The 25,835-nt window shown below is 41.7% G+C and overlaps 1 protein-coding gene across 4 annotated transcripts in view; it reads right to left on the bottom strand.

The window, feature by feature from the left end:
- Nucleotides 1-25,835, bottom strand: part of LOC126184695 (uncharacterized) — a 236,989-nt gene that overhangs the window by 156,914 nt on the left and 54,240 nt on the right. For all 4 annotated transcript variants that reach the window (XM_049927197.1, XM_049927200.1, XM_049927199.1 and 1 more), the window contains one exon: nt 13,494-13,630. In XM_049927197.1, coding sequence (XP_049783154.1) covers nt 13,494-13,630 — 137 coding nt within the window. The remainder of the gene's footprint in view (nt 1-13,493; nt 13,631-25,835) is intronic.

The raw sequence follows: 25,835 nt of genomic DNA, 5'->3' as shown, positions 1-25,835 counted from the left end.
TGATCAGCAAAGATGGAGAAATAATGGAGACAAGAGTGGTATGAACAGTGCAAGATTTCCCATTTCTCGACTAGTGAAGAGCTATCATAATTTTTGATATTAACTATACTACTGACCATTAAAATTGCTACACCAAGAAGAAATGCAGATGATAAATGGGTATTCATTGGACAAATATATTATACTAGAACTGACATGTGATTACATTTTCACGCAATTTGGGTGCATAGATCCTGAGAAATCAGTACCCAGAACAACCACCTCTGGCCGTAATAACGGCCTTGATACGCCTGGGCATTGAGTCAAACAGAGCTTGGATGGTGTGCACAGGTACAGCTGCCCATGCAGCTTCAACACGATACCACAGCTCATCAAGAGTAGTGACTGGCGTATTGTGATGAGCCAGTTGCTCGGCCACCACTGACCAGACGTTTTCAATTGGTGAGAGATCTGAAGAATATGCTGGCCAGGTCAGCAGTCGAACATTTTCTGTATCCATAAAGGCCCGTACAGGACGTGCAACATGTGGTCGTGCATTATCCTGTTGAAACGTAGGGTTTCACAGGGATCGAATGAAGGGTAGAGCCACGGGTCGTAACACATCTGAAATGTAACGTCCACTGTTCAAAGTGCCGTCAACGTGAACAAGAGGTGACCCAGACATGTAACCAACGGCACCCCATACCATCACGCCGGGTGATACGCCAGTATGGCGATAACGAATACACGCTTCCAATGTGCGTTAACCGCGATGTCGCCAAACACGGATGCGACCATCATGATGCTGTAAACAGAACCTGGATTCATCCGAAAAAATGACGTTTTGCCATTCATGCACCCAGGTTTGTCCTTGAGTACACCATCGCAGGCACTGCTGTCTGTGATGCAGTGTCAAGGGTAACCGCAGCCATGGTCTCCACGTTGATAGTCCATGCTGCTGCAAACGTCGTCGAACTATTCATGCAGATGGTTGTTGTCTTGCAAATGTCCCACGATGCATTACAGCCATGTGGATAAGATGCCTGTCATCTCAACTGCTAGTGATGCGAGGCCATTGGGATCCAGTCCGGCATTCTGTACTACCCTCCTGAACCCACCGATTCCATATTCTGCTAACTGTCATTGGATCTCGACCAACGCGAGCAGCAATGTCACAATACGATAAACTTCAATCACGATAGGCTACAATCCGACCTTTGTTAAAGTCGGAAACATGATGGTACGCATTTCCCCTCCTTACACGAGGCATCACAACAACGTTTCACCAGGCAACGCCGGTCAACTGCTGTTTGTGCATGAGAAATCGGTTGGAAACTTTCCTCATGTCAGCACATTGTAGGTGTTGCCACTGGTGCCAACCTTGTGTGAATGCTCTGAAAAGCTAATCATTTGCATATCACAGCATCTTCTTCCTGTCGATTAAATTTTGCGTCTGTAGCACGTCATCTTCGTGTTGTAGCAATTTTAATGGCCAGTAGTGTATTACAGGAGACTACTCGCACAGCTGATGAAGAAAGGCTCATAAAATTCAGGCAGAGAGGAGTTTCAGGGCATATTAGAAGTTTAAATATCCGGTTTTAATGTTTCTGGATTTTCAGGAGTTGATCTTGGGACATCTACACATACTTTGGGATGTGTTGTGACTCAAGAAAGAAACAGAGCAGAAAAAAAGACTTCTACCACAGAGAAAGACACACATGGAGTCACATATTTTTAGTGTTATCTTTGTGGGAAGGAATTTAAAGTAATGATCGACCAGGTACATGGAAATGGTTATTAGGGTTAAAAGACCTGATCAGCAGACTAGTAAGATGGGTGTTAAGATTCACTCAGGTTGACTATTAAGTGGTGTACATGCCAGGGAAGAAATACAGAAATGTAGATGCACTGGACAGAAAGGCAGCAATAGCGTAAGTACTGGGTCATGGCCTCAATGGCAAATAGCACAAAATGCTGACAGTGACTGCAAGATACACAAAAAACAACCACATTTCAGCATGTGAGAGAGTGTTGTGTAAGCTAATTAGGTCAGGGTCACAGGTACCAGTGCCAGCAAGTTGAAGGAAATCCTGAGAGGCACATGATCATACACTCCTGGAAATTGAAATAAGAACACCGTGAATTCATTGTCCCAGGAAGGGGAAACTTTATTGACACATTCCTGGGGTCAGATACATCACATGATCACACTGACAGAACCACAGGCACATAGACACAGGCAACAGAGCATGCACAATGTCGGCACTAGTACAGTGTATATCCACCTTTCGCAGCAATGCAGGCTGCTATTCTCCCATGGAGACGATCGTAGAGATGCTGGATGCAGTCCTGTGGAACAGCTTGCCATGCCATTTCCACCTGGCGCCTCAGTTGGACCAGCATTCGTGCTGGACGTGCAGACCGCGTGAGACGATGCTTCATCCAGTCCCAAACATGCTCAATGGGGGACAGATCCGGAGATCTTGCTGGCCAGGGTAGTTGACTTACACCTTCTAGAGCACGTTGGGTGGCACGGGATACATGCGGACGTGCATTGTCCTGTTGGAACAGCAAGTTCCCTTGCCGGTCTAGGAATGGTAGAACGATGGGTTCGATGACGGTTTGGATGTACCGTGCACTATTCAGTGTCCCCTCGACGATCACCAGTGGTGTACGGCCAGTGTAGGAGATCGCTCCCCACACCATGATGCCGGGTGTTGGCCCTGTGTGCCTCGGTCGTATGCAGTCCTGATTGTGGCGCTCACATGCACGGCGCCAAACACGCATACGACCATCATTGGCACCAAGGCAGAAGCGACTCTCATCGCTGAAGACGACACGTCTCCATTCGTCCCTCCATTCACGCCTTTCGCGACACCACTGGAGGCGGGCTGCACGATGTTGGGGCGTGAGCGGAAGACGGCCTAACGGTGTGTGGGACCGTAGCCCAGCTTCATGGAGACGGTTGCGAATGGTCCTTGCCGATACCCTAGGAGCAACAGTGTCCCTAATTTGCTGAGAAGTGGCAGTGCGGTCCCCTACGGCACTGCGTAGGATCCTACGGTCATGGCTTGCATCCGTGCGTCGCTGCGGTCCAGTCCCAGGTCGACGGGCACGTGCACCTTCCGCCGACCACTGGCGACAACATCGATGTACTGTGGAGACCTCACGCCCCACGTGTTGAGCAATTCGGCGGTACGTCCACCCGGCCTCCCGCATGCCCACTATACGCCCTCGCTCAAAGTCCGTCAACTGCACATACGGTTCACGTCCACGCTGTCGCGGCATGCTACCAGTGTTAAAGACTGCGATGGAGCTCCGTATGCCACGGCAAACTGGCTGACACTGACGGCGGCGGTGCACAAATGCTGCGCAGCTAGCGCCATTCGACGGCCAACACCGCGGTTCCTGGTGTGTCCGCTGTGCCGTGCGTGTGATCATTGCTTGTACAGCCCTCTCGCAGTGTCCGGAGCAAGTATGGTGGGTCTGACACACCGGTGTCAATGTGTTCTTTTTTCCATTTCCAGGAGTGTATAACAATATCTACCACCATTAATGATATGATAGGCAGTTCATTAGGAGACTAATGAGTGAAGCTATAAGATTTTTTTTTTTTAGCGAACAGTTGTTTTAAAATTGAGAAATTTTGCAGATCAGCCAGTTGCGTGACATTCTGTTTTGTCTCGAGGGCTAACTATTAGCATTCTCAGAGTTCCCACCTTCCAGGCTGTGATGTCAGACGCCAAATGAGACTCCGGATTGACCAGAGCAGTTAGCATTCAGGGAACCTTACAAGGAAAATAGCACTGGAGCTATCATGAAAAATGTGCTTAACTCCCTGCAGGACAGCAGGCTAGCAGATGACTGAGCCTGCTAGGGAGGTGTTGTGTGAGCCGGCAAGTTAGCTTACAGCACATCTTACACTGTGTGGGATGGCCTTTATGACAAATTTGTGCTGCAAATTTGATATGCTGTAGCAGATTGGTCTTACATTAGACCCGGGAGGGAGTGGGGGCTGAGTCTTTTTGGGGAAGGGGGATGGTATAGTGCAGTGCTGCAACAATTTTATGAGCAAGTCTGTGGAAAAATGTGGTGGAGTACTGCAGCAGCTGCTTGTAGTATGTGGTCATTTCAGTTATAGCGAAAGAGCTCTACACTTTTTGCGAGACAGGCCAAGCTCACTTGGCAAAACCTAATAGCTTAATGATAATGCAGAACAAAGGCAAGGGGATTCCTCCACCAGGGTGTTCCAGTAGTTTTGCCAAGACCGTGACTAGAAGTAATGAATTTGTGTAGCAGTTGTGCTATTATCTTGAATAAATAGCTGTCATTTCAGTAACAGTGTCATTCGCAGCTAAGAAGTTCTACCAGAACATGGGAGGGCAACACCAGACAAGGAGACCACATAGAGCCACCACAAGCAATCATGAGTTCCGGTCTTCACTGCAGTAGCTGCTTTCTGCATCGAGTCCACTTTCTGGACTTAGTGCCACAGTGCAGTAGATCATACCGAGCTTACTAGCAACAAACTGGACTCCTGCCCAGGGGAGCAGTCTTCCACCATTGTGGTGTGTGTGTGACACTGTGCTGCAAGCCAGCAGCCACTGGGATGCAGTCATTCATCACAGAGCTGGTTACCAAATCAAGATTCCTGACCAAGTCACGTATCGCTGACGCAACGTGTTTGTGGCACGACTTTCAAAACAGAGTTACATGTCGCACACTGACCGCAGGTGCCAGCAAACGTGAGCACGCGATTTGCAGCCAACTTGCTGTTATCAGCCACCCTGCTTTCTACATGTGGAATGGGGGTGTGGTCAGTACCCTGCACCGATGTAGCACAAACGCCTGAATAAAAAAGTGTTACTTTCAATAGCGGAGTCTCTTGGCTTTCACTGGCCCCCTATTCCACCTCAACCCTCCACCATCTGCCATCTTGCATTGAAGCCACCTCTCAGCCCTCAAGATTGGATATGCTACTATAACATCCCAAATAATACTTATCACTCAATTTTACATCATCTGCATCTTCATCCTATTCTATATACTGTTGCAGATATGAAAAAAAAGGTGAAGTTTTGAGTTTGTTAATTTAGTTTTGCAGGGTATCTTTAAGTAATATATTTCCAAAGAACAAATACATAAAGACGGAAAGAATCACAGGAAGAATAATCTTACATTTCAGACTTACAGCATGTGCACAAGAATGTGTCTAACATACTGCTGCCCACACACACTTCAGTCTGTAAAACAAGCGACATTTCACACACAATTATTTAAGATGAAAGTGACCCATGTATGTATGGTAATCACATGTGCATAGACTACAGGAACAGCTAAAAAAAGTAACTAAGATTGGGTGCTGACTGCACAGGGTAAACATCAGGAAACACAGACATGCACTGTATGCAGCTAACCAACATCTAATGGTTCAGAGGAAAGTACGGAATTGGCAAAGACTATCTCCAAGATTATATATGCTCTGAGCACAGAGGGTATAGAGAGAGATTTATGGCATGAAACTTCCTTGCAAATTAAAACTTTGTGCCAGATCAAGACTTGAACTTGGGACCTTTGCCTTTCGCGGGCAAGTGCTCTATTGACTGAGCTACCGAAACATGACATGACGCGTCCTCACAGCTTCATTTCCACCAGTATCTCCTCTCCTACCTTCCAAACTTCACGGAAGTTCTCCTGGGAAACTTGCAGGACCAGCACTCCTGGAAGAAAGGATATTGCAGAGACCTAGCTTAGTCACAGCCTGAGGGATGTTTCCAGAATGAAGTTTTCACTCTGCAGCAGAGTGGGCACTGATATGAAACTTTCCGATAGATTGAAACTGTATGCTGGACCAAGACTAATTATGGTTCTTTTCTGGAAGTTAAGCTATGAAGTCCGAGTCCCAGTCCAGGATACAGTTTTAATCTGCCTGGAAGATTCTTATCAATGCACACTCCACAGCACAGTGAAATTTCCATTCTAGCTACAGTGTGAATTTCATTACTATCACAATTTATCAGTTCTACCAATGTAAACCAAACAATGCAAAAAATATTAACTAGAAACAATGAGTAAAATGTATAATTGCATAAATAAAAAGAATGCATTACATTGCTTGTGCGTCAGCATGATACACTGGCTATTCACATAAAAGATTAGTAAAGTTTTCCAAATATGTACTATGACACAGATCTTTATCATCCTGCTGTAGCTAACTGTAGATTTCAAGTTGCTGAAAAATGTTCATTATCTTATAGTTTTTAGCTATATGCAGTAATTCCCTAAAACATTCCCAGATTGAAGCACATGTGTCACCACCTTTTGAGTTTTCATTCTATGTTCTTCTGCCATGTTTTTTAAACTTAGCACTGAGCAAGCATCCAGTTTGTTCTATGCAGTTCTCAGTATGTGTCTCATGATTGATTCTGTACATTCCTTATTTCATAAGTTGTTCACTTTTCACACTTTATGCCACATACTAAATTGAAGATTAATTTTGGTTTGAAAGCTAATTCCAATCATGGTTAATTTTCCTTTGAAAGCTACTTCCCATCATGGTACCCTTAAATACTCACCCAATTCTGCAATGTAAATTGCCCAAGAAATCTAGATATGTGTCACTTGTTTTACAAGATAATTTAGGCATCAGCAGCCGTATGGTAGACACATGCTTGTGCACACTATCTAAGCTTTAGAAGTAAGATTATTTATCTTTTCAATGACAGAGGGTTCTTTATTTTGTCTTTCCCACTTTTATACTTGTCTGCTCCTTTATGTTCTCCACATTTACATATTTGTTTTTAGTTGCCTCTTGATAATTGCATTTCCACCAAAAATGGCTGACAGTAGATTTTTTTTTAAGTCATGGTGAAATGTATTCCTACAAGAAATTGAGCTGGCCTGTGACACTGTCAAATGATAGAATTGGTGGTGCACTGCTTGTATCAGAGTTATATCTGTGTTTCAATCCTAGTCTCACCCACATATAACTCTTAGATTTCTGATTATGGGGACATTTAAAGACAAAAGGTGTGCTATAAAAAATACATGGCAGTCACAGATCGTGTGGTGACTACTTTCTTTAATGACTTATTTCAATTTATACAAGATCAGATTAATCTAAAAAATAATCTGAACGGGCAGAGGTTCAACACAGTGCATCATAGCAGAATGAACAGGAAATAAAGTACACTGTGGAAACTTACCAAGGTAGGAAAACATGTCATACACAGGTATGGAGTCATGTATCTTATCCAACAGACCATGTGAAACCGAATCATTACGGTAGCTGTGCCATTCAGGGAGACAACTTGGCCACTGAGCGGCACTAGATTGCAGGAACAACTAAGGTCATATGTGCTCATGTCAGAACTGTAGAACATGAAGATGAAAAAGGAGTTAAATGTGACTATACATTAATCCCAATTGACGGAATGAAAGACAGGTAAAAACATCGCCTTTCTCTTGGAGAAAGGGCCTTAAAATACACCAAAAGAACAACAAAGGTCCAGAACTAAAGATTAAATATCCTTCCCCACACTGCTACAGCGGATAACAAGTAAAACGCGGTCGACAGCCCACGTGTCGTTCGCTGAAACAGCCGATAACTCAGACGGCAACCATAAATTAGAATGTAAGTGGTTGAAAAAAGGCCATTCTGCCAGGAAATGGCGAACTGTCAAAGGTTGATGACAATTAGCACAAAGTAGTGGGGGATCACCACTTAAATGGCGATGGCTAAAAAGACAGTGCCCAATATGTAACCTAGCTAAAATGATCTCCTCATGGAGAGAAGGTCGAGAGGAGGTTGTCCAAGCTGCTGGGAGAGACTGAATTCCCTGGAGTTTGTTCCCATGAAGTTAAGACAATTGGTGATTCCAAAGTGACACCACCTGCCTTAACAAATGGCACCATGTAAATGATCAAAAGGAACGAATGAACAAGCAGGCTGATGTACGAGGACTGTAGCCTTGGCAGCAGAATCAGTGGCCTTGTTTATCATCAGACCAATGTGACCAGGGACCCACATGTACATCACAGTGGTTCAATCAAGAGTGAGCAAGTGAAAGCTTTCCTGGACCCGTTGCACTAAGGCATGGACAGTGTACAGCACACAGAAGCTCTGAAGGGCACACGTAATCTGAGTAGATGACAATTGGAAAGTCCGTTTTGCCGGATGTACCGCGTGAGCCGATACAGAGCAAAGAGCTTCACTGTAAATACTGAGCAGTGTTTTGGAATCTGATGCCGAAAAACATCGGTGCCAGTGATGAAGGCACACCTGACACCACGATCAGTCCAAGAGCCATCAGTGTACACAAAGGTACTATCATGAAGTTCCGTGCGAAGGTCGAGAAACTTACGGTGATAGAGCAAGTCTGAAGTAGTGTCCTTATGAAGTGAATGAAGGCCAAGGTGAACATGGGCCACTGCACGAAGCCAAGGTGAACATGGGCCACTGCACGAAGCCAAGGTGAACATGGGCCACTGCACGAGGCCAAGGTGAACATGGGCCACTGCACGAAGCCAAGGTGAACATGGGCCACTGCACGAAGCCAAGGTGAACATGGGCCACTGCACAAAGCCAAGGTGAACATGGGCCACTGCACAAAGCCAAGGTGAACATGGGCCACTGCACAAAGCCAAGGTGAACATGGGCCACTGCACAAAGCCAAGGTGAACATGGGCCACTGCACAAAGCCAAGGTGAACATGGGCCACTGCACAAAGCCAAGGTGAACATGGGCCACTGCACAAAGCCAAGGTGAACATGGGCCACTGCACAAAGCCAAGGTGAACATGGGCCACTGCACAAAGCCAAGGTGAACATGGGCCACTGCACAAAGCCAAGGTGAACATGGGCCACTGCACAAAGCCAAGGTGAACATGGGCCACTGCACAAAGCCAAGGTGAACATGGGCCACTGCACAAAGCCAAGGTGAACATGGGCCACTGCACAAAGCCAAGGTGAACATGGGCCACTGCACAAAGCCAAGGTGAACATGGGCCACTGCACAAAGCCAAGGTGAACATGGGCCACTGCACAAAGCCAAGGTGAACATGGGCCACTGCACAAAGCCAAGGTGAACATGGGCCACTGCACAAAGCCAAGGTGAACATGGGCCACTGCACGAAGCCAAGGTGGTGATGGCTTCGCACCTACTGGTAAAGTTGCAGGTAGCATGAAGTTTATCTGCTGGAGCAATAGCTGAAAGTGCACCCCAGGAATTACAGAAGAGGGATACACCTGATACTGGCAGTCAAAGGAGGTGGCAAAGGATGGGTGGACAGGCATGGCTGACAAACGGCATGCATATTGGCAGAGGAAACAAAATTACAATGGTAAAACAACTGTAGTTCAGCAGCTTCTGCATAGAGAACTTCAACCGGGCTAGTGTAAAAGGCGCCAGAGGCTAAACTGATTCCACAGTGGTAGATTGTATTTAAACCGCTTAAGATGGATGGACGTGTGATGCATAAACGAAACACCCATAGTCTATTTTCCAACAGACAAGAGACTGGTAAAAATGGCGGAGGGAGGTCTGATCCGCTCCCCAGGAAGTACGTAGAGCATTGAGGGACTGCGTGCAGTAGACAGCCAGGTGAGGCTTGTAGGAAGACCAATAAAGTTTCCTATCAAGCATGAGCCCCAGGAATATCATAGTTTCAGTGGACAGAAGAGCAACAGGGCCAAAATGTAAAGACAGTGGAAGAAACCAATTGCTTCACTAGAGATTCATACAAATGCTTTTGCCAATGGAAAAGCAACAGCCATTGTCAATGCTCCACGAGTAAAGGCAATAGAGACAACACAGTATATGTTGCTTAATGAGACAGATCCATGGAGAACTGCAATAGATGGCAAAATTGTAACTGGAAAGGGAGCCAGAGATGTCCTGTGGGAGACAGGCCATTATAGAGTTAATGGCAATAGCAAAGATGACAACACTCAGGACAAAACTCTGAGGCACACCATTCTCCTGGATAAATGTATCGAACAAGGCAGAACCCACACTTACTTTGAAAACTCTGCCTTTTAAAAATTCCTGATGGGAACGGGGCATATGGCCTTGTAAGCCCCATGTGTAGAGAAAATGTAGGATACCAGTCCTCCAGCAGGTGTCATAGACTTTCTTCAAATTGAAAAACATGGCCACAGCCTTGTATTGCCACAGAAACTTCATGACGTGGGTCGATGAAATGACGAGATGGTCAACTGCAGAATGGCGCGGTTGGAATCCACACTGTGCAGTGGTTAGTAAATTGTGAGACTTGAGCCATCATATCAGCTGGGCATGTATTATACCTTCCATCACATTGCAAACACAACTAGTGGGAAATGGCAGTAGCTAGAAGGAAGGTGTTTGTTCTTATAGGGCTTAGGTATGAGTATGACAGTGGCTTCATGCCAGTGTCTGGAAAACATGCCCTCTGCCCAGATGCGATTGTATGTTTGAAGCAGAAGCAACATCTGAATGTGAACATAGTCTGGCCCTGGGGCAGAGGATCGGGATTAAGTGAGAGCATGATCTAACTCCCTCATAGTAAAGGCGGCATGGTAGCACTCACGATTCTTAGGAGAGAAGGGCATTGCTCAGGCCTACTCCATTTGTTTTTGATGGAGGAAGGCAGGGTAATGGTGGGTACAGCTCAAGTTCTCTACAAGACAGTGGCCCAAGGTGAGAGATAGCAATAGTGTCCACTATGACATCTGCTACAGTCAGGCCAGAAACTGCAGAATAGACCTTGGTCCCAGAGGGCCATTGGAGGATGGCCCACAAGATGGAATAGGGAGTGGAACTGTTAAAAAGTACCAGTCAATGAAATCCTGCTTGATTTTTTGCTATTCCTAAGAATGCCACGACACTGCACACACAACTGTTTATAACAAATGTATTTTGCCATTATAGGAAGACTGTTCAAAAGACGGGGGCACATCTACGTGGCTGAATTGTGTCATGGCATCCTCGGTCCACCAAGGGACTGGAACACGGCATGGTAAGGATGAAGTGCAGGGAATGGAATGTTCTGGGACAGTAAGGATAATGTTTGTATGGTATTCTACCTAGTTGGCACAACAGGGGAAAAGTCATTCATCGAAGGTGGTTGAAAAGGAGTAAAGCCTCCGGCTGGCCTTAGAAAGCTGCCATTTGGGTTCGGACGTAGGTGGGGCAGACGTCAGTAGCAGAGAGCACACAGGAAAAGGTCGCTCAAGTACATGTCAAGAGAGAAAGGATCACTCAAGACGATCTGCAAGCTGGGCAGTGCAAAATGAGATGTCCAAATGGGAACAGGTGTGCATTGAGTCTGAAAGGAATGTGGGTGGTCCAGTGTTAAGGCAGATGAGGTCAAGTTGATTGAGGTGGTCAGCCAAGATGGCACCTCTCTGACAGTTCCTGGGAGCGTCCTAAAGGGGATGGTGCGTATTACAGTCACCAAGTAGCAAAAAGGGGGTGAGGGAGTTGCCCAATAATCTGGAGGAAATTGGCCATGGTAACACCAAATGACAGAGAAATGTAAATGGTACAAAGGGAAAAAGTGAACTGAGGAAGGAAAATGCAGAACACAACAGCTTGCAGTTGGATGTTCAGGGAGTTGGCGTGACTACGAACGTCATGTTGCCGTACTCCAATCCCTATAGATTCTTTAATGACACAGTCCCTGTATTTGGACATCTGTGTCAGAACCTTTGTCTGGTCGTAATTCATTCTGCGTACTTCTGAGAGGCAATGTCCAGCAAGCACTGACTTGTTAGGCTGCTGAATTCTGGTGTGCCACTGATGTTCTTGGCAATGATCTTTGATAATACACACCGTTTGACTTATGTAAGTCAAGCCACATACACAGGGAATCTGGTAGACTCCAGATTTCCATAGTCCTAAATCATTCTTGGCATTACCAAGCAGTGCCTGTGTCTTAATTGGTGGCTGGAAGACAGTCTTCACTTGATGTTTTTGAAGAATTCAACCTATATTTCCCAATAAAGTGCCACAGAACGGAATAAATGCTATGCTCCATCCTGCTCAGTTTCCTCTTCTGTTTCCTCCGGTTGTACAGTCAGTGTAGGACATAGAGCTCTCCAAATTTTCTCCTCTGTGTAGTTGTTTTCTCCAGAAAACTGACCTCAGAAATTCAAGTTCTTTGTTAAGGCTCTCATTGTCAGATAGGGTACAGGCCCTGTGAACCAATGTTTTAAGGATGCTGTTCCTCTGCGCTGGATTGTGGCAGCTGCTTGCATGTAAGTAAAGGTCGGTGTGAGACTTCTTACGGTACACACAGTGGGGTCCTATGTGCCATGTGTTCTTTTAACCAGGACATCCATAAAAGGGAGCACTCCATCCAATTAGGTTTCCATGGTAAACTTGATGTTCTGGTGCATGAAATTGAGATGTGTGAGGATACCATTCAGCTTGTTCTACCATGTGACAATATGAAAGTGTGTCGTCAACATAGGGGAAGAAACAGGCAGGTTACCACTGTGCTGAATCCAGGACTTCCTGCTCGAAACGTTCCATGAACAAGTTGGTGATGACTAGTGAAAGTGGACTCCCCATGGCTACCCCTTCCTTCTGCTCTTAGTAGCCACCATCAAAGAGACAGTATGTCGACGTCAGGATATGCCTAGAAAGGTTGGTCGTCTCTCTGTCAAATTTATGACCCATAAGTTTCTAGGATTCCTGCAAAGGCACCCTCGAGAAGAGAGAGACAACATTGAAACTCACAAGGATGTCCAAATCACGAAGTCTGAAGTAGTTAAGATGCCTGACAAAATCCAACGAGTTGCTTGTTGATGTGTACATTTACTGACATAAGGGCTAAGCATATACTTCATCTATTTTGCAAGTGAGTCGGCAACATTGGTGCTCCAATGTACCCACTTGCAAAATACCTGAAGGATAGGGGTAGGCCTTACGTCGGAAAATGTACATACCATATTTGTAACTTGGTAGATTTTGTCGGGCATATTAACAACTTCAGACTTCGTGATTCGGACATCCTTGTGAGTTTCGATGTTGTCTCTCTATGTATTTTTATAGTGTCAATTATAGCACTGACACAACCATCAAATTACATCTGAAGACATAGCTGTATTCCATAACCATCGACAATAAGCTCACATTAAAAGAGCGTGTAAAATGCATCTCACCAAACCTAAGGGCTGCCAGTTATGTTTGCACGAGCTTGCGATTATGAAGGGCTGACATGTAGGAGTGAGAGGCAACCACATTCAGCACCTCTTGTAATATCTACAAACAGATGGTTATTCTAGGATTATAAAACTTATCTAGTTTTTGTCAGTGATGTCTCCTCTAACAATGTGGGACATTTATAAGTGCCAGTATACACCATCAGTCTTACATTAATAAATTACCGTGCCCTAAGGCAAAAAGCAGTTAAGATACTTTGTCATACACATCACCCACCCTCATAATGCCAAGTTCGACAGCCCAACCAAACTAATTGGTAAGCAAATTAAGTACATAGCCACATCATATATCACGATGGTATACTCACTGGTGCATGAGCTAACGATCTGAATGAGTTCTTCAGTGCTTCAGAAATCTGCATTTCTGTCACTAGGCCAGCGTTCCCTTGACCTCCGATCATTTTAAATGCATTCCAAGTGTAACTTTTACTGTGTACAATTTTATCTGGAATTAAAATCAATCTCTAGTTTGACACAGAAAAACAGTAAATGTTAGTAGCAGTACACTAGAGTTACATTCAAAATAATAAAAATTTCAACAAGCAGCTGCTTAAATTCTAATAAGCACCAGGAGTCAGTCATAGTGGCCTTTCTCCTCTATTCTTTGGTCAGTAACACGTCACTTTCAGTAGCCAATGAAAGGAAAGGAAAAAACTATATGTATTTCTTGCACTAATTTCTCTTCTTTGTAGTTGATTCAACAAATGTGTCAAAGAGAAGCACTCTCAAAATGAAAGTTGTAGTAACACTCTTACCTGCAATGCAGTGCAACATCTAGATTAGGTTGGAAGGTGACTGATTACGAAGCCAACAAATGTGAGCTAACATGAAACTGTGCGGCATTCGCTGGTGAGTTCATGTAGGTATTCATCACTAATTATGTACATCTCACACCCCTGGGGATGGTTCTTTTGGTTATATTTTATAAGCAGAACATTTACTACCCTTACTCAAGTGAATATTTTGTTAATTCTTGAAAACACAGTCACTCTTTTCTGCATACACAGCAGATTTTGCTTCTACATTGACATGAAAATATGACAATATTCCTTCATCTTAAACTACTAAACATATCACCTGCCCACTCCAGGTTGCCACAGGTTTCTTAATGTGAAATTTCCTTTCCCTGATTTCCAGACAGTTTTAGCAGTTTCCCTGACTAATTTTGAGCTATGAAGGGTAAGCGAACAGGTCAAGTTGACAAAAATGTAAGGATTTGTGTGTGTGTGTGTGTGTGTTTTTATATATATATAATATATATGAGCGTGTTATTAACTAATTTTCAATGAAGATATTTTAATGTCTCCTTTACAGGATTTATGATCTGAAGAGGAAGTAAACAGGTAAGATGTGTAAATAAAAGCTACTTACTAAAATTTGGTGCAAACTGCTTCTTGGAATGGCTAACTGTTGAGAACAGTGGTGAATTGTCTTCACTGGACTGTTAGCGTGCTCTCACTGGCTAGAGCAACAGTCTATACCAATCAACGAGAACAAGGATGTCCAGGTGATTTGATTTTCATTGTCAATCCTGTATCTTCAGATTTCCTTATCATTCTTATCATTATTGACATTTTAGGCACATTTCGCCAACCAAAAATTACACAAAATCTTCAAACAGTCCCTGCATAGCATTCATTGTAATTTAAATGCACTTTCAAAATCTGGATGTGTTGGTCCATCCTGTATAGCTCCATTTTAACTGATAATACACACAAATGCCAATTGACAATGACAATTGGTAATCGCAATATCAACAGATGAAAGTTGCTTAAATTTCAGGTCTGGCAACCTAACAAACTGAAAGAGGTGCTCAATTTAAAACTTGCATTATTTTTGGGGCACCCTTTAATATACAACACTAGCCGATATAGTCCGCTTCACTAGGGTTTTAGTTTTCTGTCAGTTTTATAAATGCAGTAATGGACAAAAAAACTACAGAGAAAGACCTATTTCTTTTTTTGTTTGGACAAATATCTTAGATATAAAGTCTTTACACTGGATTAAACCTTTCCTCCTCAGTTATTGCTGTTGCTCCAAATCATGTCACTTGCAAGCATGTGTTGTAACCCATATTTTATTTAATTTTTCCCCTTCACAAAGTCCTTTGATATCAGTGTTTTGCCTTTCGTATATTCAAAGAATTCAGCTGGAGGTAATTTTAGTGCTGATAATATAATTTTATCATTTGAGCAGCATATACTTTGTGTTACTCCTTTAATTTTTTTGCCTTACAATATTTACATAATTTATCCATTCTCCAAATTTCTATACTTTGATGTTCACTGTATTTTATAGTGACATCATAATGAAATGCCGCATTTATAAGACAGTGACATTCTTGCCATCTTGCGCATCCTGCAGCTGAAGATGTCTTCAATAATTGTGCTGCGACCTGATTTCCTAAGTTAAGATTATTCATTACTTCTGTACTCTGTTCATCACTTATTGCTACCCAGTCTTTTACTGTTTTTCTATGTGACTGCTTTCTTCTCCGATCTGTCTCCCTAATATTTTCACATTGCTCTTCTGTTAGATTATTTCTTCTTTGTTGAGAATTTTCTCATAACACTGCTAGACATGCTTCTCTTTCTTGATCGGTTTTGTTGTTCCACATCATATTTTGTCTTTCAGCACTACACAGAGACATGAAAAGTTGCTTTTACATTTGGGCATTTTGCTCAAATATATTTTCACATTCTTTATTATTACACAGAGATCTTAATTACCCCTCTTTTAAATCTTGAGCTGAAACTGACTCACAGTTTTCACGAGCAGTTTTTCCTTTGTTATTTTTTCCTGCGATTATTATAGATAATACTGAAACATGCTAGGCAGATTTGTGTTGGCAGTAGAGATGGGCACTCTGCTCCTGAATTGATTCAAAGAGCCAGATCTATCTAAAGAGTGGATAATGGACGATTCGAAAAAAATGAACGGTAGCTCATCTGATTTTAAAATGCATTTCTGGTGGCTGTGATGAGTGGAAGAAAATTCTGCACTAAGCCACTGCAATGGCACCCCATGTCACATCCATAACAGAACGTTTCACAGGCTATAAAAATGTGTTTTATACCATAAACACACGTGGATTTGCAAACCTTATTAGTACATTGAGCTTTTCCCATCCATGAAAACAGAAAATAAAGAAAGCTGCGTTTTTTCTAATTTTGTGGCTGTCTGGCAGTATCCATTCAGCCATTTCAATAGTAATGCTAATTGTTATGATATGAAGGTATGCACAACACAACACCCAGTCTGTGAGTGGAAAAAAATATTGACTTTGGTGGGAATCGAACCTGAAAACCTTCACTTTGCAATCCGCCATGCTGACCACGTACCGAGGCAAATGAAAGGAATGGTCTACAGAATGATTCATTAATGCAGAAAACACTTCCAGCATCTTTCAATTCTAGATTTCAAAACAATATTTCAAATTACAGGAGCTCAATAAATGTTTACATGCTTCTGAGCAAGTTGTTACTTCTTATCCTCTGACTTAGCATCACACTCGTAACGTGTTGCCAGAAATCATAAAAGCTGCAGCTTTGGGCACCGTGTGTGGTTGGAGAGTGTCGCACAGCGATCCAGGCATCACTCCCTCCCAATAGCTCAGCGCTCCCAACTCCTCTCACTGATCAGACCATAGGCTGTCTCACTAGCTCACTGCTCCCCACCAAGGCAACTAGCTCTCACAGACAAAATCTGCATGCAGCAGACCACACGGCAACTTGGGGTATCACACTGTTCTCTGAGCTCTTGGCACAGTAAAACAGCTTGCAACTCTTTCATGACTAAGCACATCTCCTTAATTCTTTGTATTCTTATTTGATCTGCTCTAATCGTCATCATCTTGTGCCGTTACTCTTCTGTTTTCTTGTTGCGTGAGTGTTCTTGTTAGGTGTACTATTATGTCTTCTTCTATGTCTGTTGCATTTATAGTTGCTTTTGTTGGTGTGTCGCTAGCCTTTATGCACCTTTTAATTACTTTGGGTGGACAGGATACTAAATGTAATGGTTATTATAACATACATGATAGTCCATGTATACAGGTTGTCTCAGGAGAAATGGTCAATATTTAGAGATATCACAGGAACCACCATTGAAACAAAAACTAAATATGGGCATATGCCCTATCCCAAATGGTTTCCGAGACGAAACACACTGAAAGTTACTTCTGTACGTTTTTCTTGAATTACACGAAATCTGCAGCCTTCAGCGAAAACTTGTCGCAGTACAAAATTAAACTACATTAAAGTTCGTTTAAAAGGGTCCTATCCATTTTTTCTCAAGGGCTTTTAGGTTGCGTGAGGAGATCGAGAGAATATGGAAATTCTTGCACAACGTGCATGCATTGTGGTGTAGGTAAGCCAGTTTGACGCAATTTCTCAACTTGATAGACCACATGTCCTATATCAACTTATTCATCTCGAAATCGTCTATACTAGTATGGTACATTGTAAACAATGACAATGAATAATAAAGAAAATTAGTAACAATGTACATTAAATATGTTCTACCTTGGAAACCATTCAGAAGATTACATATGTCCACATGAACCTTCTTGCTTTAAATGATCGTTCCTGTCAATTTTTAATTTATTCACTTAGCCTGAACAGATTAATGCCCTCAGGAGTCCTCTGACATCAGACCGGAGTTTTATATGTAATTAATAGGAAACTTATTAAAATCATAGTTACTTAAAAAATCATAACATTTTTAGTATGATCTCTCTTATCTCTGCATGTAATAGGCATGTGTCTGTTATGCCCTCTTGGCTGAAACTGTTTATTTTCCTCGGGCTTCCTAAATATCTTCTGCCCACTGGGGTAATAGTCATCACCAGTTTTGGTAATCTGTTGTCTTCCATTCTTTTAACATAATCCTTCCAGTTGTTTCTGTGTTCCTTAACCTGCTCATTTAAATTTTTCACTCAGTTCTTTTCTGATGTCTACATTCACTCTCCCCTCAGACAGAATGTACCCAGCTACTCTTCTTAGCAATCAGACCTCTTATACTTGTATTCTGATGGGAACGAGTTTCTACTGTGTTGTCCAGGAAAGAGCTTCAAAGTCTAGGAGCAGTAGTTAAGAGCAGTAGTGTATCAACAAGAAGCCTGAGTATTTGGACTGCAACACCGTCCTGTACAGTAAATGCTGAGCTAAAGGATTTTTTGACAGCTCAAGAAATTTTTCACAACTACAATCATTTACCTCTGCAAAATAACCAGTAAGTCTATGTTTTGTTTACGGTTCAATGAAGTTTATCACTAAAGTAAAGTACTGCTTTAGTTCCTTGGTTGGAACAATCTTATCAGCTGCAGATTCTACTTTGCCTACTTTTCCTTAGATCAGACAAGCTTTACCACAAGGCATCTGGTCTTTATATTTTAGATTAATGTATTGGCATGTCTTAGTTATCATTTCTCTGAGTTTGATTGATCCTGTCTGCTTTCTGCATGTAATCAATTTTATTTTCAAGGATAGGAGGTCATTTGTGAGTCTGATGTGCAATGTATCTGACATTTGTGGACTGTTTTAGCTCTTCCATTAGCCAAGGTGCAGATTTACCCTTCAGGTTTCCCGTCTTTGAGGGAGGATATTTATTTCGTAGCAGAGTTAGTTTGGTAAGGATGTGAGCTGATATTCCAGGTATGAATTTCTTTGCTTGTGGATTTCGTGGCAATCTGTGTGTGTGTGTGTGTGTGTGTGTGTGTGTGTGTGTGTGTGTGTGTGTGGAGACCTCACTATATGCAGCATTATGGATAGGTGCAAGCTGAAATATTGTTGCATTTGTAGAAGAAACTTCACACTTGAATTTCACATTGAAGGGGCAGAATATGTTAGTGTTCCTAGCATTATTTGTATGACCGTAAGTGAAATCAAATTTTGAAAGGTCAGTTTTGAAACAGGATATCCTGCCGACTTTCAGAGGTCTGTAGAGAGCGCACATTAGCCAAACATTTTTTAAGGGATTTGATAGTTATGAACATACATTTGTCTTGTTTGCCTTCATTACTATTGGATGTGAGTAGCATGGTCGGTAATAAGTCAAAGGGTTTGTATGCCACTACTCCACCACCTCATCTGTTACTTCTGTGATGTCTTAGGACAGTGGAGTCTATATTTAGGGAACTGGCTTCAGCCAGGTGTCCAAGTTTGTTAGACGACATGGATGTCAATATTCTGAAATATGTGGTGGAGATCATCGAAATGAGTTGAAAGTGATGGCCAACTATGTTCTACAATAACAATACAAACATGATGGTAGAAATAGTGGCTGCCTGAGTAGACAAGTTCGTAGTTTCTAACGCACAGACTTTAGAGTTTATTTGCACTTTTTTTTTTTCAGCCTTTACCTGCACCATTATCCTGTCATCTCTTATTCACATGTTATGTAGTCAAATTTTTATCTTTCAGAAGTGAAGTCCTCACATATTGTCAGGCTTGTCTTTGTGAGTTTCTTAATCACTATGACTGTTTCAAATCTTTTCATATATGATACAAACTTCATGATTGTGGCTATAGGTTTCGCAGATCACAACTTCCTACATCCTATTCTATAACTTGTGATTATAGAATGTGCTGCATGTATATTTGTGCTCACTTTAAGCTTTTACAATGTAAAATAGTTATGTTAATAGCAAATGTTATAATTTTACCTGTGTACTTTCAGTGCTGCACAACATTATCTTATGCACACTGCCTTCACCTTGAAGAATTACAAGCGATGTTCAGTACTGTTTTAACAAAATGGAAGGAAAAGGAAAATACCGCTGCTGTCAGCTAATAATTGAAATGGCTTCTGACTCATCATCAAACCTGAAGAAACATCTAAAATCAAAGCACCTTACTGTACCTCGAACAACGAGGGTCAGGAAGCCAATCAAGATCACCATCAATCGATGCAGGAATTCGAGAAATCATTTCTTGTGAACTGTCCTCACCAATATCTGCTTTCACCTCAAGTGAAGGTATCGTCCAAAAAGGCAAACTGAGTCTCAAGCGCTATCCACAGCCCATCAGTGTCGTCAGGTTCTGGACCAAGTCCTGATTTATCTCCTTTGTGGTGCCCTCACCCTCAACTGCTTTACATTTACAACAACCAATAAGGAATTTTTTTTAATATTATAAATCCGTTCACATTAACTAAATGTATGCCATTAGATGAACAGCTTTTAAAAATGGTTTGCAGTAAAAATTAAAAGTTTTTTGGCCACCAAAAAGGCAGTCTTCTGTACATCTGATGTGTGGATGAGTAAGTAACATTAGTTTGAGAACAGTGAACTGAATTCATACCTTTCATTAGAGTCCTCACAATTCAAAGATAGGCAGATTGCAGAAAACACCTCAAACTGGGTAAAGTCTGTTATCCCACATACAATATCAATTTTATAATCACTTACATAATAACAGAAAATGTGCCAAATACAAAATTAACTGCCATGCTTTTAAAACTTCCACATATCCCATGCTTTGCAAATTCTTTAAACTCCACTGCACAATGCACAAGTCAGAAGTCCATACAGAAAATGATTGATCAGTTCAAATGAGTTGTCATGTTTCTTAAAGAGAAACCCTTTGCTTTAGGCAAACTTGCTGAAATGCAAGAAAATTAAAAAGAAAGACTGACTGAAATTGAAACAAGATGTCCCAACCAGATGGAACTACTCACAAAATGTTGAAAAAGATTTGCTTTAAATAAAGATCCAATAATTTTTTTACCTTGCTATTTTGGGTGGAAAATTGATCACCTTAAAGTTAAAAGATACAGACTGGCAGATAATGCATCAGGCTTTACAGATTTGGAAAGTTTTTGATGAAGTAACCGAAGAGGTGCCCTCACAGAAAACAGTCTCAGTTTCAACAATGAAAATCTTGCCAAGATTAATGGAATGGCAACTAAAGCATTTTAAAGACAAAAATAAAGAATATCCCAAGAAACAAAGTCACTGGTAATTTGCTTAAAGGGTTATCAGAATGGTTTCGTGTTATCTCCAGCAACAAAACAATTAGTCAGGCATCATTACTGGACCCCTGATTCAAAGGCAAGGATTTTCAGATGACAAAACATTTCAGGACTGATACATGAAGGCTGTTGCAGAAGTGAAAGCATTGGTTGTTCAATAAGAAAAAACAGAGTTCATGTCTCAACCAGTTACCACCGTTATATATGAGACTTCTTCAATCTGGTAGGAGTTCAATGAAACTATTAGTCAACTTCTAGCAAGTCACAACCCAGACAATGCAGCAATTGCCAAATTGGAGAAATATTTAGCGGAGGGATATTTGCCTACAAACAGTGATCCCTTAAACTGGTGGAAAACAAAAATATTGCTGTGGCCAGAGTTGTATCAATTGCTTCTAAAAGTATTATGTATCACAGCAACATCAGTGCCCTGTAAAGGAATGTTTTCAAAAGCAGGACAAATATGCACTGAGAAGAGAGAGAGAGAGACTCACATCAACTAAAATGGGTCAAATTTTATTCATAAATGACAATACTGATTAATTTTTCTTTTATGGGAACATATATCGTACTACTGACTGTAAATGATGATTGCAGATACACTTCAATTATAGTTGTTATAATTCTCCTCTTCATGTGTTCTTTCAAAACAGTACCAAATCAGATAAAAATACAGGTTTAGTAACCTAAATTGAAAAGGCAATGTACCTTCCTTTTAATTATTTTCATGAGTGAATGGTGAGTCATGAAAAAAGAACTAGTTCATTTCAGTGAGTGACCAGTTTCTTTGCCCAACTAGCTGGCAGTGCCAACTACTACTTACATAAGCATAACCATTTTTGCCACCCACAACCATCCACAACGACCAGAACACCATAGTGCACAATGTGAGACATAAGGCTACTCCCATGCATAAATAGGATTGGTCTGCAATGAATAGTTTTGGCTACAAAGTGAAATATATGGACATACATCCCATATGCGCCTTGTTGCCTCTGAGGAGTTTAAACACCACCTCCTGTCATCCTCCGAATGGTTCCCCAAAATTAATGTATATGGCAGGTTTCATCTCTGTAAAACAGTAAAGCAAATACTTTCATTATGCATTTACTCTTCTTGCTCTTTTCATTTCTCAATTAGTCACGTCACTTTCTAATGGGAAACAAAGTAACATTTTCTGTTACATTGGGCATTGCATGAAAGACGTGACAAGCAGTAATTGTTTGGGCTTGAATCTTGAAATTGGTTGAGCCAATGGTGAATAGCTTTGTTGTTGGGTGCATTTTGTCCTGGACAGGTTTCCCAAAAGTGACAGTACACACTAACAATTTATTTAAACTAAGCAAACCAAAAAACACTGTGCCTTCTTTTGCACCATCAGCATTGTGCTGGCATGCCAGTCAAAGTGGTGGCGTGCCAATGGGCAACTCTTAAGCATATTAAGGTCAACATTTGTTCCCATGTGACATAAACAAAACTTAGCTGTTTTTCTTCAGTTGAACAGCTTTTCAGTAGCATCTGTTCAAAATCACAGCATTCTTTTTGGAACATAAAACACACACACACACACACACACACACACACACACACACACACACACACACACACACTCACACTCACACTCACTCACTTTTATAATATATATGGATTAGAAAGAAGGCTGCTACTTTGTGAAAAGCTGCTGCCTCATCAGATATATGAGAAAGCTGCTTACAGAATAAAAATTCACTTCACAGCAGAGTGTGTGCTGATTTAAAATACCTGACAGATTAAAATTGTGCCACACCATGACTACATTGGGATCTAGTACTTTCAGTGTAGGTTGCAGTCAACAACCGATACTGCATGGCTGGGGCAGGTTGTTATTATGCCCACTTGATCGATTTGTTTTGACAGAATGCCACTTTTGGTCATGCGGACCTCAGAAGCAATGCCACACAACACTCCAGAAGAGTGTAATCCAGGTCACCATTGTGGGGGCCTAGTCCTCCATGTCGTGTTGAGAATGTTCCAGCCCTGGCAACAGGGACGAATGTGTGGTAATTGAGCTCACTTTAGACCCAAAATGGAGGCTTTCATCATATTAACAATTTTCCAGCTTCTGCAGCAAAATGTGGTAGGCAACAATTGGGCTAACCTGGCCGCAGGTTAAGGAAGCCATTTTGTACAGGCAGTCGTGTAACATTCCTATTTAGAAGATCTGGTCAACTGGATCAAATCTATTACTTCCGCAAATCACTTTATATCTTATACTCTTGTTCTTCATTACCTTTCCTTCCAACTTCTCCTACACTAACCCTTTCCAGTTTACAATGTCTTACAAGTGATACAATTAACAACTACTTACTTGCTAAGGACAACCCACTCAGTCACTATCTCTCTATGGTGTACAGGAAGTTCATTATCGGAGGTGGTTTTCCCCTATTGACAGACAGACTGCACAAATTCGACACCCAAAAGCAAGAAGGAACTCTAAATTGAAACACCCAACACCATGTTTTATGGTAGTAATTGCAACATTATTATTGTAAATTCAGAATTATCTGTCCTTCCTGTGCTGCTACCAACTCTTCTAGACAGGTAGTGTATCTACAGGTTTGTCAGGTAAGCACAGTAGCACATATTTAATGTTCAGAATCATACCTCCCTGTAGTGGTTCCTTAAGAGTCAAACAATTGCCCTGAAGTATCACAATTCATACCATTTATCAATAAACCACTATCTTGCAGCTCTAACAGTTCTGTACCGTTAGATCACAATTTTCGTAACAATTTTCCTTACCACCACTGTGGTACATAGAGAATGTACCCAGTGCAACCACCGTCTGGAAATAGAATTGCAGTACAAAGATGTCTTGGGGACAGTCTTCCACTTCTGTTCCTCTCAAGAATAATTCTACTTCACATATCCCTGCAGCAGTCATCATTACTTGGGATGAGAACTACACAAAACCCATTAACTGCTACAACCTCTAACATTTAAAACATTTAATTACAACAAAACAAACATCTCAGGTATACCACAAAATAAAATGAAGCAAAACAAAAACCCCCAAACTCACTGCACTAAAAAGTCAAGCAAACAGTATTATGAACAAAGAATATACAAATCGAAATGCAACTTTTCCCATGTACTGAATAAGTCATTTAACAGCTAGCAATTACTCCCATAACCCACACACTCTTATACAAATAACCACTGGCATCTCAAGGCAGCATTCTTAAACCCACAAGGTCTATCAATAAAGCACATATATCCCTTACTAAACATCACAAAAATCGCAAGAAGGCAATGGATCATTAATCACATATGTGCCCCCAGTGCTGCACAGGGTAAAATCAGTTGGATTACCAAAATGTCTATAAAGTAATCCAGTAACATTCCAATCATGATTTACAGAAATAATCACCCACAGAATATCATACTCTTAGAATTTATCACAAAAAATGAGAATCAGATACTGTAAAGAACCCTCAAATTACTATCTTAAGCAAAATTCATGTAAAACACTAAGGAAAGAAAATCCTTCAATAAAGAATGCACTCACTGTCTAATAATACTACCTAGAAAAACAACTACACTCCACACACACAAAGAACTGTATCCCAATCAACACGTTTCTTTGTTAACAAAACCCCCTAAATTATCTGTGACTAATCACAAAAAATCTTAATATTGTACTAAGACTACTTCACTGTATAAAGTAAAATGTGTATGTAGCTTGCGTTGGTGTGGCTGATTTCTCCCCCTTACTACTCCATCCCACTTTTTTGGTAAAGCTGCCAGTACCACTGGCAATGGATCTGCTGCACCCCTAACCAATTATTCGCCACTCCATGTGCTACTGTGCCAAGAGCACCCATTTGGGATAGTGATCATCTCCACAGAGCAAAGAAGTTATCTATTAGTGTCTGGCAAAAAGGTATTAAACTGTCCATCTCAATTATTTAAAAAGGTTTACTGGATTTCAGTGACCTCGGAAGGGAAACACACTGATGGCGTAACTCCACCTGTTGTGTACATGGCACACAGTTTTCAACTGCTCTACATTTCGTCCACACATGTCACCAGTAATGTTCAGCTACTCTTCACTCCATGGTTCTACATCCTTCATGACCTGCATACTGCATAACACAATGTCTTGTACAATGTACTGTGGTTGTGTCGCAAATAGCTGCAGTCCTGCGCAGCAGCTTGTGCTCTGTCACCTGACAGTAGTAAGACATATTGTCTATACTACTACAGTCTTCCTGCTAAGGCCATCCACATTACTTTGCTTCTTACAAGGTTTTTTAACTTCTCTGAAATCACCTCACTCAATTTTAACATCCATCATGCAAGTCTAGTTGATGGATCTTTTAATTCCAACAACCACACAACAGCAACTTAAAAGATGTTGATGGTTAAAAAGACAGTGCCCAATCCAGAGTCTAGTTAAAATTACCTCCTCCCAATGAGGTTGCGAGGAAGAGGTCTAAGCACAGGAAAGAGGTTTTATGTGCCATAATTTATCACCCTGAAGAGTAGACCAATGTGTGTGCCATAAAAGAGGAACACGATGACATAAAACGCTCTGTAGATCAGCAAAGAGAATCAAGCAAACGGCATGCCCAGGAAGAGAGACAGCAGCCTTTGCCGTTATACTGGCTGCCTTGTTTCCGCATACACCAACATACCCTTTG

Source organism: Schistocerca cancellata, chromosome 4 (assembly GCF_023864275.1).
Source record: "Schistocerca cancellata isolate TAMUIC-IGC-003103 chromosome 4, iqSchCanc2.1, whole genome shotgun sequence".
NCBI classification, from domain to species: domain Eukaryota; kingdom Metazoa; phylum Arthropoda; class Insecta; order Orthoptera; family Acrididae; genus Schistocerca; species Schistocerca cancellata.
Note: the sequence above shows the minus strand (reverse complement) of the source record. Positions and strands in the feature narration are given on the sequence as shown.